Source organism: Macaca thibetana, chromosome 14 (assembly GCF_024542745.1).
Source record: "Macaca thibetana thibetana isolate TM-01 chromosome 14, ASM2454274v1, whole genome shotgun sequence".
Classification (NCBI taxonomy): domain Eukaryota; kingdom Metazoa; phylum Chordata; class Mammalia; order Primates; family Cercopithecidae; genus Macaca; species Macaca thibetana.
In genome coordinates, this window is record NC_065591.1 from 18,651,311 (window position 1) to 18,666,044 (window position 14,734).

General features: G+C 45.1%; 1 protein-coding gene across 1 annotated transcript in view; it reads left to right on the forward strand.

The window, feature by feature from the left end:
* The window catches only part of LRP4 (LDL receptor related protein 4), a 61,586-nt gene extending 47,668 nt beyond the window's left edge, over nt 1-13,918 (forward strand). Inside the window, exons 32-38 of the mRNA XM_050757524.1 lie at nt 1,351-1,495; nt 1,764-1,877; nt 2,362-2,497; nt 5,566-5,633; nt 6,217-6,304; nt 7,985-8,126; nt 11,441-13,918. Coding sequence (XP_050613481.1) covers nt 1,351-1,495; nt 1,764-1,877; nt 2,362-2,497; nt 5,566-5,633; nt 6,217-6,304; nt 7,985-8,126; nt 11,441-11,773 — 1,026 coding nt within the window. The 3' untranslated portion in view covers nt 11,774-13,918. The remainder of the gene's footprint in view (nt 1-1,350; nt 1,496-1,763; nt 1,878-2,361; nt 2,498-5,565; nt 5,634-6,216; nt 6,305-7,984; nt 8,127-11,440) is intronic.
* The last annotated feature ends 816 nt before the right edge of the window (nt 13,919-14,734 follow it).

Here is a 14,734-nt window from a genome sequence, read left to right on the forward strand (position 1 = left end):
CTCCAGCCTGGGCGACAAAGCGAGACTCCGTCTCAAAAAAAAAAAAAAAAAAAAAAAAAAAAAAAAAAAAAAAAAAAAAGAAAGTAAAGAGAAATAAATTTGACCCTTTTTTGCCAAATATTATCAACTCTGTCTGTATTCTGTATTATGTTCTACTAGCCAAAAAGATTTTTGTTGTTGTTGTTGTTGTTGTTTTTAAGATGGAGTCTTGCTGTGTGGCACAGGCTGGAGTGCGGTGACATGATCTCGGCTCACTGCGACCTCCGCTTCCTGGATTCAAGCGATTCTTCTGCCTCAGCCTCCCAAGTAGCTGGGATTACAGGCATGCGCCACCACACCTGGCTAATTTTTTTTTTTCTTTTCTTTTCTTTTTTTTTTTTTTTGAAATGGAGTCTCGCTCTGTCGCCCAGGCTGGAGTGCAGTGGTGTGATCTTGGCTCACTGCAACCTCCACCTCCTGGGTTCAAGTGATTCTCCTGCCTCAGCCTCCCGAGTAGCTGGGATTACAGGTGCATGCCACCACGCCCGGCTAGTTTTTGTACTTTTAGTAGAGACAGGGTTTCACCATGTTGGTCAGGCTAGTTTCGAACTCCTGACCTCGTGATCCACCCGCCTCGGCCTCCCAAAGTGCTGAGATTACAAGCGTAAGCCACTGCGCCTGGCCTAGCCAAAAAGATTTTATCTGGTTTTACTTAATGATAGGCTTTTTTTTCATATTCTAAATGTAAAACTACAGGGTAATACTGCATATAGGTTTTTCAATCTACAGGTTTCCCCACAGTTTCTGATATATACCCTTGGATGGGGATGAGAACACCTTCATTGCCCCTCCCTACCCTTGGCTGAGAATTTCACCATCATTGCATTAGAAGAAAGCTGCCTACAGAAGTAAGCAGAGGATTTGGGGCAGTGCTCTGAGCAAAGGGCCCAGAGGAACCTAGAATAACCTTCAAATTTCCTCCTATTTGCTAGAGAGGGAGCCATTCAATCAACTGAATGGGGACTGAGTGTTAGGTGCCAGAAATTCAGAGATGAATAGAACACATTCTTGTCCTTGAAGAACTAATCTGTTAGGATGCACAGACCTGTAAACAAATTGCTTGAGTATAAAAACGCACTTGGGCAAGTGACTACAAGGTGCAGAACTGCATAGAGGAGAGAATGGTGAAGTCTATATGGATTTGGGGAGATTTCCTTGACAGTGTCATGTCTGGGGATGCACAGAAATGAGGAAGAGATGAAGAGGGCATTTCAGCAGAGGCAGTGGCCAATGTGAGGCATAGAAGCTGTACAAGAAGGAGTCTGCTTGCTGAATAACATTTACTGTTTGTGGGCTTCTCCTGTTGAGTAGCAAGACAGGTGGATCTACTGGACAGACTGGCAGACCAAGTCAATCCAGCGTGTTGACAAATACTCAGGCCGGAACAAGGAGACAGTGCTGGCAAATGTGGAAGGACTCATGGATATCATCGTGGTTTCCCCTCAGCGGCAGACAGGTGGGCTCCCGGGTACTGAGCCTGCTTCCTTAACATCTGTGGGATTGGTCTGTCACCCCAAGGACTGTTAGGGACCAAGACAGGGCCACAAGAGAGCTTCTTGGTTCACATTTTAAACGCTTAGACCTTTTTACTCCCTCACAGTTGTATATCTCCTGCTCCCCTGTCCCTGGGAGTAGGGTAATCCTGGATTTCCTGTTTTTGAGAAGCCTTAAATTGGGAGACCTGATTGTGTCTCAGATAAGACACTCATCTACTTTGCCTCTAGGGACCAATGCCTGTGGCGTGAACAATGGTGGCTGCACCCACCTCTGCTTTGCCAGAGCCTCGGACTTCGTATGTGCCTGTCCTGACGAACGTGATAGCCGGCCCTGCTCTCTTGGTGAGTTGGACTGTATGACTGGAGCCACTCAGCAGAGCCCCTGGAAGGGCTGAGGGTCAGCAGCCTCTGATCCTGGTCTGATCTGTCCTTCTGAGTGAAGTCCCCATATAGAAGGTCTTGTTAGTGGGGTGATTGGTAGCAATCTGCTTGGGTTTTGGGAATTGCTCAAACCTGGGTTTGTCTGCCCTCTGGCATTTGCGAGAACAGAATTCAGGTCTCTTGATTCCCAGGTCCCTGCTGTGGGATAATCAGTGGCCTGTGCATCACTCTCTCTTCCTGACTTTGGTGAGCCAGCTGCCCCATCCAGAGCTACTATTATGGAATCCAACTCCTTTTTATTTATAGTATTAAGGAGGGCTACTAATGAAGGTGCCTGTGACTAGGGCAGCTAAAAGATTTTGTCAAGTTCTCCAGCCGCTACTCTTGGGCCATATGTAGAGGTTTGTGGTTCCAGTAGCCCACTCTAATCCTCTTTTTTGTCTAGTGCCTGGCCTGGTACCACCAGCTCCTAGGTCCACTGGCATGAGTGAAAAGAGCCCGGTGCTACCCAACACACTACCTACCACCTTGCGTTCTTCAACCACCCGGACCCGCATGTCTCTGGAGGATGTGGAAGGAAGGTAAATAGGTTCAATGCAGGCTTGTGAGCGCTTTGATTCAAATCACCATCCCACGACCAGTAGCTCATAGTCCCAGCTCGATCAGGTAGTTGGGAGGTAGATTACGTCATGAGCTACCAGTCCCTGTTATTTGGGACAGAAGGTGATATTCAGACTTGTAGACTGTTGCAAGTGATTCCCTTTTTAGCTCTGAGGGCAAGAAGCTTTAAGAACAACTTTAAGGCCAGATGCGGTAGCTCACACCTGTAATCCCAGCACTTTGGGAGGCTGAGGCAGGTGGATCACTTGAGGTCGGGAGTTCAAGAGCAGCCTGACCAACATGGAGAAACCCCGTCTCCACTAAAAATACAAAATTAGCCGGGCGTGGTGGTGCATGCCTATAATCCCAGCTACTCGGGAGGCTGAGGCAGGAGAATCACCTGAACCTGGGAAGCAGAGGTTGCGGTGAGCTGAGATCGCGCCACTGCACTCCAGCCTGGGCAACAAAGACCGAAACTCCATCTCAAAAAAAAAACAAAAAAACAAAAAACTTTAAACAGAAATCACTTAGGAGGACCCTCCCACATGGTATTCCTCCTTCTTCTCTCTGTGACATTTGCTCTCACATCATAGGTTTGGCATACTGGCTTGTCCAACAGTAGTCTCTGGGCTGTGGCTTGATGACTTGGAACAAAAAGTCTTCCCCAGAGATATGATGGCCTTAGCTTATAATGACACGTGCACCTCCCTCACACATACACAAACACCATTATTAAATAAGTAAGCATAAACACGAACAGTTCTCAAATCAAGTATAAAGTATCTTATTTCATTAAATTAAAGGTGCTATTCATTATAAAATGCATCCTGATTTGAGAAATTAAACTGAAAAGATAACCAACAGCAAATGTGAAATGCTATTGATCGTAAGTTACATTCCTGTTTCAGAGATGGTAGACCATAGAAAAAACAAACATCGTAAAATCGATTAAATATAATGTTACATTCAATTCAGAGACATTCTTTTTTTTTTTTCTTGAGACAGGGTCTCACTCTGTCACCCAGGCTGGAGTGCAGTAGCATGAACACAGCTCAAGCTCACTGCAGCCTCGACCTCCTAGTTTCATGTGATCCTCCAACCTCAGCCTCCCAGGTGGCTGAGACTATAGGTGTGTGCCACTATACCTGGCTAATTTTTTGTACTTTTTGTGGAGATAAGGCTTCTCCATGTTGCCCAGGCTGGTTTTAAACTTCTGGGCTCAAGCAATCTACCCGCCTAGGCATCCCAAAGTGCTGGCATTACAGATACGAGACACTGCACCTGGCAAAAAATTCTAATGACTGTGTTTTCCATTTATACTTTATAAAAAATAATCTGGGCCAGGCACAGCTCATGCCTGTAATCCCAGCACTTTGGGAGGCCAAGGTGGGCAGACCACATGAGTCCAGGAATTCAAGACAAGCCTGGGCAACATAGTGAGATCCTGTCTCTACAAAAAAGTTTTTTTTTTTTTTTTTTAGTTAGCCAGGCATGGTGGCACATACCTGTAGTCCCCGCTACTTGGGAGGCTGAGGTTGGAAGGATCGCTTGAACCCAGGAGGTTTAGGCTGCAGTGAGCTGTGATTGTGCCACTGCACACCAGCCTGGGTGACAGACTGAGACCCTGTCTCAAAAAAACCAAAAAAACAAAAATAAATAAATAAATCATCTGGAAATACAGATGTGAATAAAGAACAAGTGAATATCCTATACCTATATATAATTTACTCTTAATGTTTTGATGTCTATCCTTTCTAGACATTTTTCTAATTAGAACAGTTTTTTTTCCCACTGCAACATACTGGTCTCTTTATTTTTAATATCATCAATGGCTTACAAGGTAGTTAACACTTGATTTCAATTCTGAAAGCAGAAACATAATAATAATTCCAAATAAAAACTTTAGACTCAATGTCCTAAAGTTACAAGATTTGCACATGATCAAATTCATATGCTCTGTGCCCCCATTCTCTGTTTTTACTACAGTTTGTAAAGAAAAGGAAACACCCAGGTATAAACATGTGCCTTTCTCACTAACTTTTTTTTTTTTTTTTTTGAGACGGAGTCTCGCTCTGTCGCCCAGGCTGGAGTGCAGTGGCCGGATCTCAGCTCACTGCAAGCTCTGCCTCCCGGGTTTACGCCGTTCTCCTGCCTCAGCCTCCCGAGTAGCTGGGACTACAGGCGCCCGCCACCTCGCCCAGCTGGTTTTTTTGTACTTTTTAGTAGAGACGGGGTTTCACCGTGTTCGCCAGGATGGTCTCGATCTCCTGACCTCGTGATCCGCCCGTCTCGGCCTCCCAAAGTGCTGGGATCACAGGCTTGAGCCACCACGCCCAGCCTACTCACTAACTTTTAAGTACTATCAGTCATTATTACTCTGATTTTCTTTAGGTTTATTTAGAAAACTTTTGACCCCTGCTCGGACCTTTTCTTATTGTCAGAGTTCTATTTGAAAATTCAGTGCATCTTGGTTCCAAATGCTCTTGCAAGTAGCTTTTCTCTGGCTGTTTAGGAGATGCCTTTGATTGCCTGCTCAAAATGTACCACAAAGAAGTCACCTTCTGAGCATTTCAAGTTAGTTATCTGAGCACTCCCTCTGGATGTCTTGCATGTTCCCTTGTGCAAGAATGAAGAGAAGAAAAACATTTTTTGACCTTGGGATATTCAGCTCTTGTGATAATTTTTATCCAATCAGATTGGCTTGGCTAGCAGCTTCTTCTGACTCATCCTGGTAGTTTAAGAAAGCCTAATATTGATGTCCTTAGTATTCTTTCTGCAGACTTCCAACTCACTCCCAAACCTGCTTCTCATTTTTAAAGGTACATATTTTGTAACACATTTAAACATGGTATAATGCTTGAAAACAGTGCATTGCACAGATTTCTCTCCATTTCCTGCTGTTGCCCTCTCCATGCTTCTGATATCTTCCATCTGGTACATTCTCATACCTGAAAGCCCCCGCTTACAGGCCTTTCCCCCTTTCCTGGAGGAAGGCGTGATCTTCATTGAGTATAAGTAGGCTTCACATTCAGTTTTCTGTGCCCCACAGATGCTCCGAAAGGGATGCCAGGCTGGGCCTCTGTGCACGTTCCAATGAGGCCGTTCCTGCTGCTCCAGGTAAGCCCTGAGTACCCCACTGTTCTGGAAAAGAAGATGTAATGAATCTAAGTCTCCACTGATATCTTTCATAACCTTCATTGGGACTCTGGGGTTGATGAACTCTTTTTAAACTAAATCCATAGAAATAATAATCATAATAGCTCTCATCACTTACAGTGACAGCTTATGATATGCTTTCCATATGCCAAGCATGTGATAAGCCACATATATGTCACATACGTGTGTGTGCACATGTATATATACATACTCTTATATACTCTCCTCCAGTCCTATGAGCAATTTATTATTTACATATAACTAAAGAGAAAATGTAGGCTTACACGTTTAGCATCTTGCCTTATGTCAGATAGCTAGGAAGGGGTTGAAATGGGATCAGAGATGCTGGCAGAGTGACAGATTTCTTCTCAGCCTCCTCCTTGCACCTCCCATTCACCTATCTGAAAAGGAGGCCCTTAGCCATCCTCAGATGATATAGGATCCAACACCTACAAAAGGAGCCCTTCAGCTTTCCATTCCTCACACCAGCACCAGCTAGAAAGTTGTCAGTGGCCCCTGCCTAGTGTTTCTCTATTTTTCCTAGGGGAAGGACTTCATATCAGCTACGCCATTGGTGGACTCCTCAGTATTCTGCTGATTTTGGTGGTGATTGCAGCTTTGATGCTGTACAGGTAACTTCAGTCTTCCTGCAGGGGCCACATGCTCATTGGTCTTCATGAGCATGTCTGGGATCTCCCAAACCTCTGCAGTTCACTGAATCAAGCTCTGACCAGCCTTATTGCAAGGTTGGGTGCCTGGTCAGGGCAGCAGAAGGAAAGGGTGGAAACTTAAATACTTACCCTTCTCCAGTCATAGCCTAAGCATTTTCCTTATTGAATGACTACAACAACCCTTCAGGTTTTCTTTATAGACTGGGATGCTGAGGGCACCAAGGATATTACCCAAGGTCACAAAGTGAGAGGCAAAGCTAAGACTGACTCTTAACATCTTTGCTTTTCCCAGTACTCCCCACTTCAAATCATTGAAATTGGAAATGATTTTTCCCTTATACAGACACAGCCTTTTACTACAATATTGGTTTGTACATCATTGCTCAGTAGCCATCATTCTGGAAAGGCAGAATGTGTCATTTAGAATCTTTTTATGTCCCTCTTTCTTTATATTTTCCCCCAAATGCTTTAAACGTAGCTTGCAGTTTGCTGCTGCTGTTCATCATCATATCATCGTAACAGTTACCATTAATGGATATAGATCAATGTCACGACCACCTCATAACATTCCTCACTTTACAGATGAGGAGCTGAGGCTCAGAAAGTTGTTTTTTTTTTTTTTTGTCTTTATTTTTTTGAGATAGAGTCTCACTCTGTTGCCCAGGCTGGAGTGCAGTGGTGCAATCTCGGTTCTCTGCAACCTCTGCCTCCTGGATTCAAGCAATTCTTGTGCCTCAGCCTCCCAAGTAGCTAGAACTACAGGCGTGCACCACCATGCCCAGCTATATATATATATATATATTTTTTTTTTTTTTTTGTATTTTTAGTAGAGATAGGATTTCTTCCATGTTGGTCAGGCTGGTCTCGAACTCCTGGCCTTATGTGATCTGCCTACCTCAGCCTCTCTAAGTGCTGAGATTACAGGTGTGAGCCACTGCACCCAGCCAGAGAGTTTAGATTATATCTATCAAGGTCCTAGCTAATAAATCACAGAGGTGGAATTGAAACAGATCTGTCTGACTCTCAAGCTCAGTGCATCAGTTCTCCATTGCTGCATAACAAATTACCCTAAAACTTAGTGACTTAAAATGACAACCATTATCTCATAGTTTCTATGGGTCAGAAATCTGGATGCAGCTTAGCTAGGTGCCTCTGCCTCAAGGTGTCTCACAGACTGCAATCCAGATATCAGCTGGGGTTACAGTCTCATCTCAAGGTTTGACTGGGGAAGGATCCCCTTCCACACTCAGTCACATAGTTGTTGGCAGGATTCAGCTCCTCATAGGCTGTTGGCTGGAGGCCTTCCTCATTAGTTTCTTGTCTTGTGGGCCTCTCCATAGGACAGCTTACAACATGGCAGGTTGCTTCTCCCAGAGCAAGAGCAAGAAAGAATGAGGGAGGGCAACTCAAGACCAGAACCAGTTTCTTGGTAACTTAATCTAGTAGCCATCACATTTGCATAATCTTTTCATTAGAAGTAAGTCACACTCAAGGGGAGGGGATTCTTAAGGGCATGAATACCAGGAAGTGAGAGTCACTGGGATCATCTCAGAGGCTGCCTACTGGACTCAGTTTACAGCTTTCCCAGGTATCACCCCCTTAAAGATCTCAATTAATTTCTCATCACCTTTCCTCCTAAAGACACAAAAAATCCAAGTTCACTGATCCTGGAATGGGGAACCTCACCTACAGCAACCCCTCCTACCGAACATCCACACAGGAAGTGAAGATTGAAGCAATCCCCAAACCAGCCATGTACAACCAGCTGTGCTATAAGAAAGAGGTAAAAATTGAAATTTACATTCAAGGGTCTTTTTGGGGAGGTGTGGGGAGGGGTTATACTCCAAATGCCCAAATAAGTCAGTAAGGGCTGCTGAGTAATCCCATCTACCATTTTGGAAGTTACAGTGAACAGAAGAACTGAATGTAATTTGGGTTTCTGGGAAGTTCTAGAATCTCTGAGGGATTAGCTTGAGGGACCTTAGTGAGAGCCAGGTTAGAAGGCAGATCTCAGAAGATTTAGGTCTGAAAGCAGTTGTCCTGCCAGGAGATACTTTTCCAAGCTCATAGGTCCTTTCCCTCCAGGAATTGTCATTCCCCTACAAGGGGCTATGTGTTTCTGAAACAAGGGAGCTCTCCCAGACCACACCCAAAAAACCCAAGAGCTCCTGGACTTGCCCATTACTAACCAAGCTAGTAGCACCTATGGTTGGGAATGGCTTGTTTTTCACTGTTCTTCCTCTTACCACAGAAATTTCTCTAGAATTCTGAAGGTTTACCTGCTTTTGTTTTTTTAACTTCTTTGTCACTTCAATGGGAAATTATTTGCTCAATGTTAAGGCATGAAAAATAGTCCCATTTCAGTTAGCTGGGTGTGGTGACTTGTGCCTGCAGTCCCAGCTACACAGGAGGCTGAGGTGGGAGGATCACTTGAGCTCAGGAGTTGGAGGCTGCAGAGAGCTGTGATCGTGCCACTACCATCCAGCCTGGATGACAGAGTGAGACCCTGTCTAAAAAAAAGAAAAAAAAAAAAGTCCCATTTCCACAAGGGAACTATACCTGGTATTTCAGATTTTCCTAATCCGATATAAGCCTTGTTTTTTTCCCTAAAATCCTGTAACTCTTCATCAGAAGTTATTCCTTATGAAGACCCTAATCGGTCTACTTTTTTGGCCTATCTAGCACAGTCAGAACCTGCTCTCACACCTGCAGGGCTCTCATGTGTAATGAACACATTTCACATAATAATCATGTGCTTTCTGCATCCATGAATTCCCATATTTAAAAAGCTTCCATTACTTCTGGTTCAAGTTGATGTTTGAAAAAAAATTTTTAATTAAAAAAACTTTTTTAAAAGCTTCTACTGCAGTCAAAACAGAATGTGCAGGAATGGCTTATAGTTCTAGGAATGGTAGACCCCTCCTCAATATCTTTGAGAGAAAGACTCTTGAAGATTCTTGGGTTCCTGGAGTATCTGATGCTCCAGAAAAGAACCACAATGAAGGCCACAGGATGGCAATTAAAATAGTGTAACCTCGGCCGGGCGTGGTGGCTCAAGCCTGTAATCCCAGCACTTTGGGAGGCCGAGACGGGCGGATCACGAGGTCAAGAGATCGAGACCATCCTGGCTAATATGGTGAAACCCCGTCTCTACTAAAAATACAAAAAACTAGCCGGGCGAGGTGGTGGGCGCCTGTAGTCCCAGCTACTCGGGAGGCTGAGGCAGGAGAATGGCGTAAACCCGGGAGGCGGAGCTTGCAGTGAGCTGAGATCCGGCCACTGCACTCCAGCCTGGGCGAAAAAGCGAGACTCCGTCTCAAAAAAAAAAAAAAAAAAAAAAAAAAAAAAAAAAAAAAAAAAATAGTGTAACCTCTTTCTTCTGTTGTATGTTTCTTCCTCAGCAGCTCTTTCACCCCTCTGATAGTCTTTCACCTTTTCTCTTCTGATTTCCTCTTGATTTCAGGTACCTGTTGCTGGGTGTTTGTAGAGGGAGTGGTGTTTCCCAAATTGCAAGTGCCATGTCCCCCACCTCTCTCTAACTTCCCCAGCATGTCTCTTGATTAAGACACTGAGTGGCCTGCATCTTATACTGATTTCATCTTGGAGGGTGTGCTGGGTGAACAGACATCTGTGTGTTTGCTTGTGTGCTATCTATGTCCCACTCTGCATGGCTGAGGGGACTGTCACTCTCAGAGGGCAGGGACCATGTTTTTTATTGCATAATCATCAAAGCACCTAGCACAGTCTCCTGCTTAACATAGGGGCTCAGTAAATATCTGTGGAATTGAATTGTTACAAAAATAGAGCCACAGCCACAGTTGCAGAACTCTTGGCAGGAATACTATCCCAGGGACAGAACCCAAGATGATCCATTTTCTTCTAGCAGTGGTGGCATGTCAGTTGGTATACCCCAGCAGCCAGGAATGAGGCTACTCTTTGAAGAAGCCATAAAGGGAGAGGGCTGAGCAGAACTCCAGGCTGTGCCTGGAAGAGTCCCAGGTTTTGCTTGGGAATGGTCCCAGGACTCATGGCAGCAAAGCCAGAGTAACCTCCCAAAAAAGGTTATAAGTTGCAGGACCCCACTGGAGTGATGTTTAGGACCCAGAAAAGAGGATTTCCTTTTTTTAGTTTTTTTTTTTTCTTTCTTTCTTTCTTTCTTTCTTTTTTTTTTTTTTAATGGAATCTTGCTCTGTCACCCAGGCTGGAGTTCAGTGGCATGATCTTGGCTCACTGTAACCTCAGCCTCCAGGGTTCAAGGGATTCGCCTGCCTCAGCCTCCCAAATAGCTGGGATTACAGGCGCCCACCACCACACCCAGCTGATTTTTGTATTTTTAGTAGAGAAGGGGTTTCACAGTGTTGACTAGGCTAGTCTTGAACTCCTGAACTCAAGTGATCTGCCCGCCTGGGCCTCCCAAAGTGCTGGGATTACAGGCATAAGCCACCACATCTGGACAGATAAGAGGATTTTCTAGAGTCCCCTGTCTTACCTCCCAAGTTTTCTCCTTAACAAAATTAGAAAAAAGAGATAATTGAGAAACTAACACCGAAAGTAACTTAACATCCTGAATAAATGTACATTTAATTGCTCTTGCCAATTGCTTTTGATGATTTATATCAGCATGATGTCCCATTAATAAACCATAGTAACAATGTAACATAGCTAACATGTTATAGTGCATTTTGTGTCAAGCACCCAGATAACTGCATTCCATGTATCACCTCATTTAACCTGACAGCAGTTGGTTGTGAGGTATGGATACTGTTACTCTCCTCACACTGCAGAGTTTTAGAGACCGAGTTTTAAAAATGTGAAATAATTTGCCCAAAGTGACAAAGCCAGTGAGTGGCTGCTGCAGTACTGGAAGCCATGGTTTTCCCTCCTCCCTGTATGATAATGGTAACAATCATCATAGCTGCCCCTCCTCTTTTAGGCTAGGCCTCATACATTTGCCCAATCACATTTCCACATTTGTTTGTGGGATTTTTGTGCGCTTCACTCCTACTCTTACCCCATCCACTTCCTTTTTCCAGTTTACCATGGGATCCTTTGTAGAAAGCCAACTGACTGACCATATCTGCCCACTCTCCACCCTAGGGAGGGCCTGACCATAACTACACCAAGGAGAAGATCAAGATCGTAGAGGGAATCTGCCTCCTGTCTGGGGATGATGCTGAGTGGGATGACCTCAAGCAACTGCGAAGCTCACGGGGGGGCCTCCTCCGGGATCATGTATGCATGAAGACAGACACAGTGTCTATCCAGGCCAGCTCTGGCTCCCTGGATGACACAGAGACGGAGCAGCTGTTACAGGAAGAGCAGTCCGAGTGTAGCAGCGTCCATACTGCAGCCACTCCAGAAAGACGAGGTTCTCTGCCAGACACGGGCTGGAAACATGAACGCAAGCTCTCCTCAGAGAGCCAGGTCTAAATGCCCGCGTTCTCTTCCCTGCCTGCCTGTTCCTTCTCCTTTATGGACGTCTAGTCCTTGTGCTTGCTTACACCGCAGGCCCCTCTTCTGTGTGCTCGTCCTCCTCCTCCTCCCACCCCATAACTGCTCCTAAGCCCTCACTGGAGCTGTTTACCACCTGAGTCCATAACTACCTGTGCACAACAAATGATGGTGCATCTCGAGAATTTAGACCTGGATTTTACCATGAACCTCACATCTTGTACTCCGTCCTGGGCCCCCTGAAACTGCTTATTCATGATTCCTCGCCAGCGTAGAGCTCCACCTCCCCTTCCCCCGGTACCCTCAGTGCCTGCTTCTCAGTGCTGATGCAGCTGATGACCCAGGACTGTGCTCTGCCCCATCACAGCCAGCATGACTGCTTCTCTGAGAGAACTTGCCCATCAGAGGCTGGGACAAGGGGGTGTGGGTAAAGAGGGATGAAGGATAGAGGCTGAGAGAAGAAGGAAAAGTCAGCCCAGCAGGTATGGGCATCTGGGAACCTTCAGCCTCAAGTGTGTTGGTAACATGAAAAAGCTTTGGGGGGTAGTTGGGTCTGGGTGTCTGGTCCATTGCTGGCAGTGGACATTATTCTTGCCCTAAGAGTCACTGCCTTTTCAGCAGCAGATACTGGTGAGATGGGGGTGGCTCAAGCTGTTCTTCCTCCTGCTAGAATGTGTGGAGCTCTTTCTACCTTCGGATAACTGGGTTCCCTATCACGAGGCTACTGGCTAATATGAATTCCCTCCTGGTGCCACCACTGGCCAGTATCTTTCCTAAGTCTTTGATCAGAGTAACCAGGTTGTGAGCCAGTGGCTTGAATGAATGTTAGGCCTTGGGGGCTGAGTCTCTGAAAAGTCTAAGAAGCTCTGCCTAGACCAAACATGGTATACCACCTGAACCCTCTCTCCCTCATTCCCTGGGATTCTAGGGAAGAGACCTAGAAACAAGCTTTCAAAGAAACCCGGAAGTTGTCATAAATGGTCAGAAAGAACAATCAGGTTGGAGACTTGGGACACCCAGGGCCTAAAAAGAAGTATCCATGAGGGTCAAACTTCCTGTTGAACTTCCTGTGTTCTTTCTCAAGTGCTCAGGGATCTAAATTAGTGGACAGCGAGCCTGTGGCTGTGGGGTGGTGACGTTCCTCTTCCAGCTGTCTCCTCAGCTAAGGGGCTTGGTTTCCGTGTGGGATGCCATCACTTGGTTCATGCTCATTCACACAAAGGGCATGTGTCTCAGCCTAGTATGAGGGAAACTGAGACTTATTTTTGCCCTAAAACGTCTCCCTAGTTGTTCTTCGTGGGTTGGTTTATTTTTTTGTTTTTTTTTTTTCCGTTTGTTTTTTGCCTAATTTGCTTTTTCTGACCAAGCCTTGTGGCACCAGCAATCTCCAAAGTCCTGTGGTGGGAGGGCTGAATAAATAAAGATGCAAAGAGGTGGGCAAGGAGTAGGAAGGTAGAGAGCACCACTGATGAGGCCCTCCTAGCCCATGGCAGACCCAGACTTCTTCTCCCCCAGGAATTAGAAGTGGCAGGAGAGGACAACAGGGGCTGGGAATGGAGGGGAGAATTTCTAGGGGAAGTTTCCTGAGTTGAAACTTCTCCTGTGGTTACTGGTATTGAGAAATCAGCTACCAAACATGGGTGAAAAAGGACAAGATCAAGTCAGTTCTAAGACTGCTAGAGAGAGATACCAAGCCCTTAGCCTTGCTCTCAGTAGCATCAGCCCCAGGTCTGAGCTTCCCCACATTACAGCCTCCCCACATTACACTTGACAAAGCAGTAAAGGAGGGAGCACTTTGGGTCCTGACACTCATGTCTGGGGAGGAAGAGCAAGAAGAAAAGTGGCATTTCCTTAATTGGAAAGGGGGAAGGATCTTATTGCACTTGGGCTGTTCAGAATGTAGAAAGGACATATTTGAGGAAGTATCTATTTGAGCACTGATTTACTCTGTAAAAAGCAAAATCTGTCTGTCCTAAACTAATGGAAGCGATTCTCCCATGCTCATGTGTAATGGTTTTAATGTTACTCACTGGAGAGATTGGACTTTCTGGAGTTATTTAACCACTATGTTCAGTATTTTAGGACTTTATGATAATTTAATATAAATTTAGCTTTTCTTAATCACCTTGCCTGGCTTGGAGTCATGACTAATCCTGCACCTGCTCTGTCTGGCAGATCCATGCTGTGGAAAACCTGCTTACAGACATCACTTTTAAGTCCTTTGTGGATGTGGGGACAGTGAAGAGCAATAAAGAGTGTAAGGTTCCTGCTGGAGTTTTCAGCTCATCTGGAGAAGAGAGGTCGAGGCCAGAGTTCGTTGGCTGATGAAACCTTTATTTCCTCTGGAAGAGGAATGGTAGATGGGTTTCCTCTTGAGTGCCGACTCTGATTGGTTGGCAGTGGCTGCCTGAGGGCCTGTTCACACCCAATGGGAAGAATGTCATATGGCTAGTGACATCTCTTTTGTGCACTGGAAGGAAATGTCATGGCATGTACACCATGTATCGTCTATTTCTGTTCTAGGTCTTTGTCACAGAACTTTACTTTGCCTTGCAGTGATGGTCATTGGCAAGACTATCTCAGGTAGTAAGAAAAGTACTGGAGCTGGGGACATGGAGGGCTTAATTCCAGTCCCAGATCTGCCACTAGCTCTGTTTGATCTTGGTCAACTTTCATAGTTAGTCTGAGAGTGGATCAAATTATCACTAGGATTTCATTTATTTTTAAAGGCTATCTTTTTATAGCTCATCCACTACTTCTCAAGGCTAGAATAAGGAGCTCTAGGGATCCCTTCTCAGGTTCTCTGGATGTGATATCCCTCAGTGAAAATTGGGAATCATGTTAGTCTCAATGCCCGATATAGAATTTCATGTCAAGTCTCAATAGTTGATTTTCTAAACCACACACCATCTATAGGATAATATTCCCATTCATTCATCT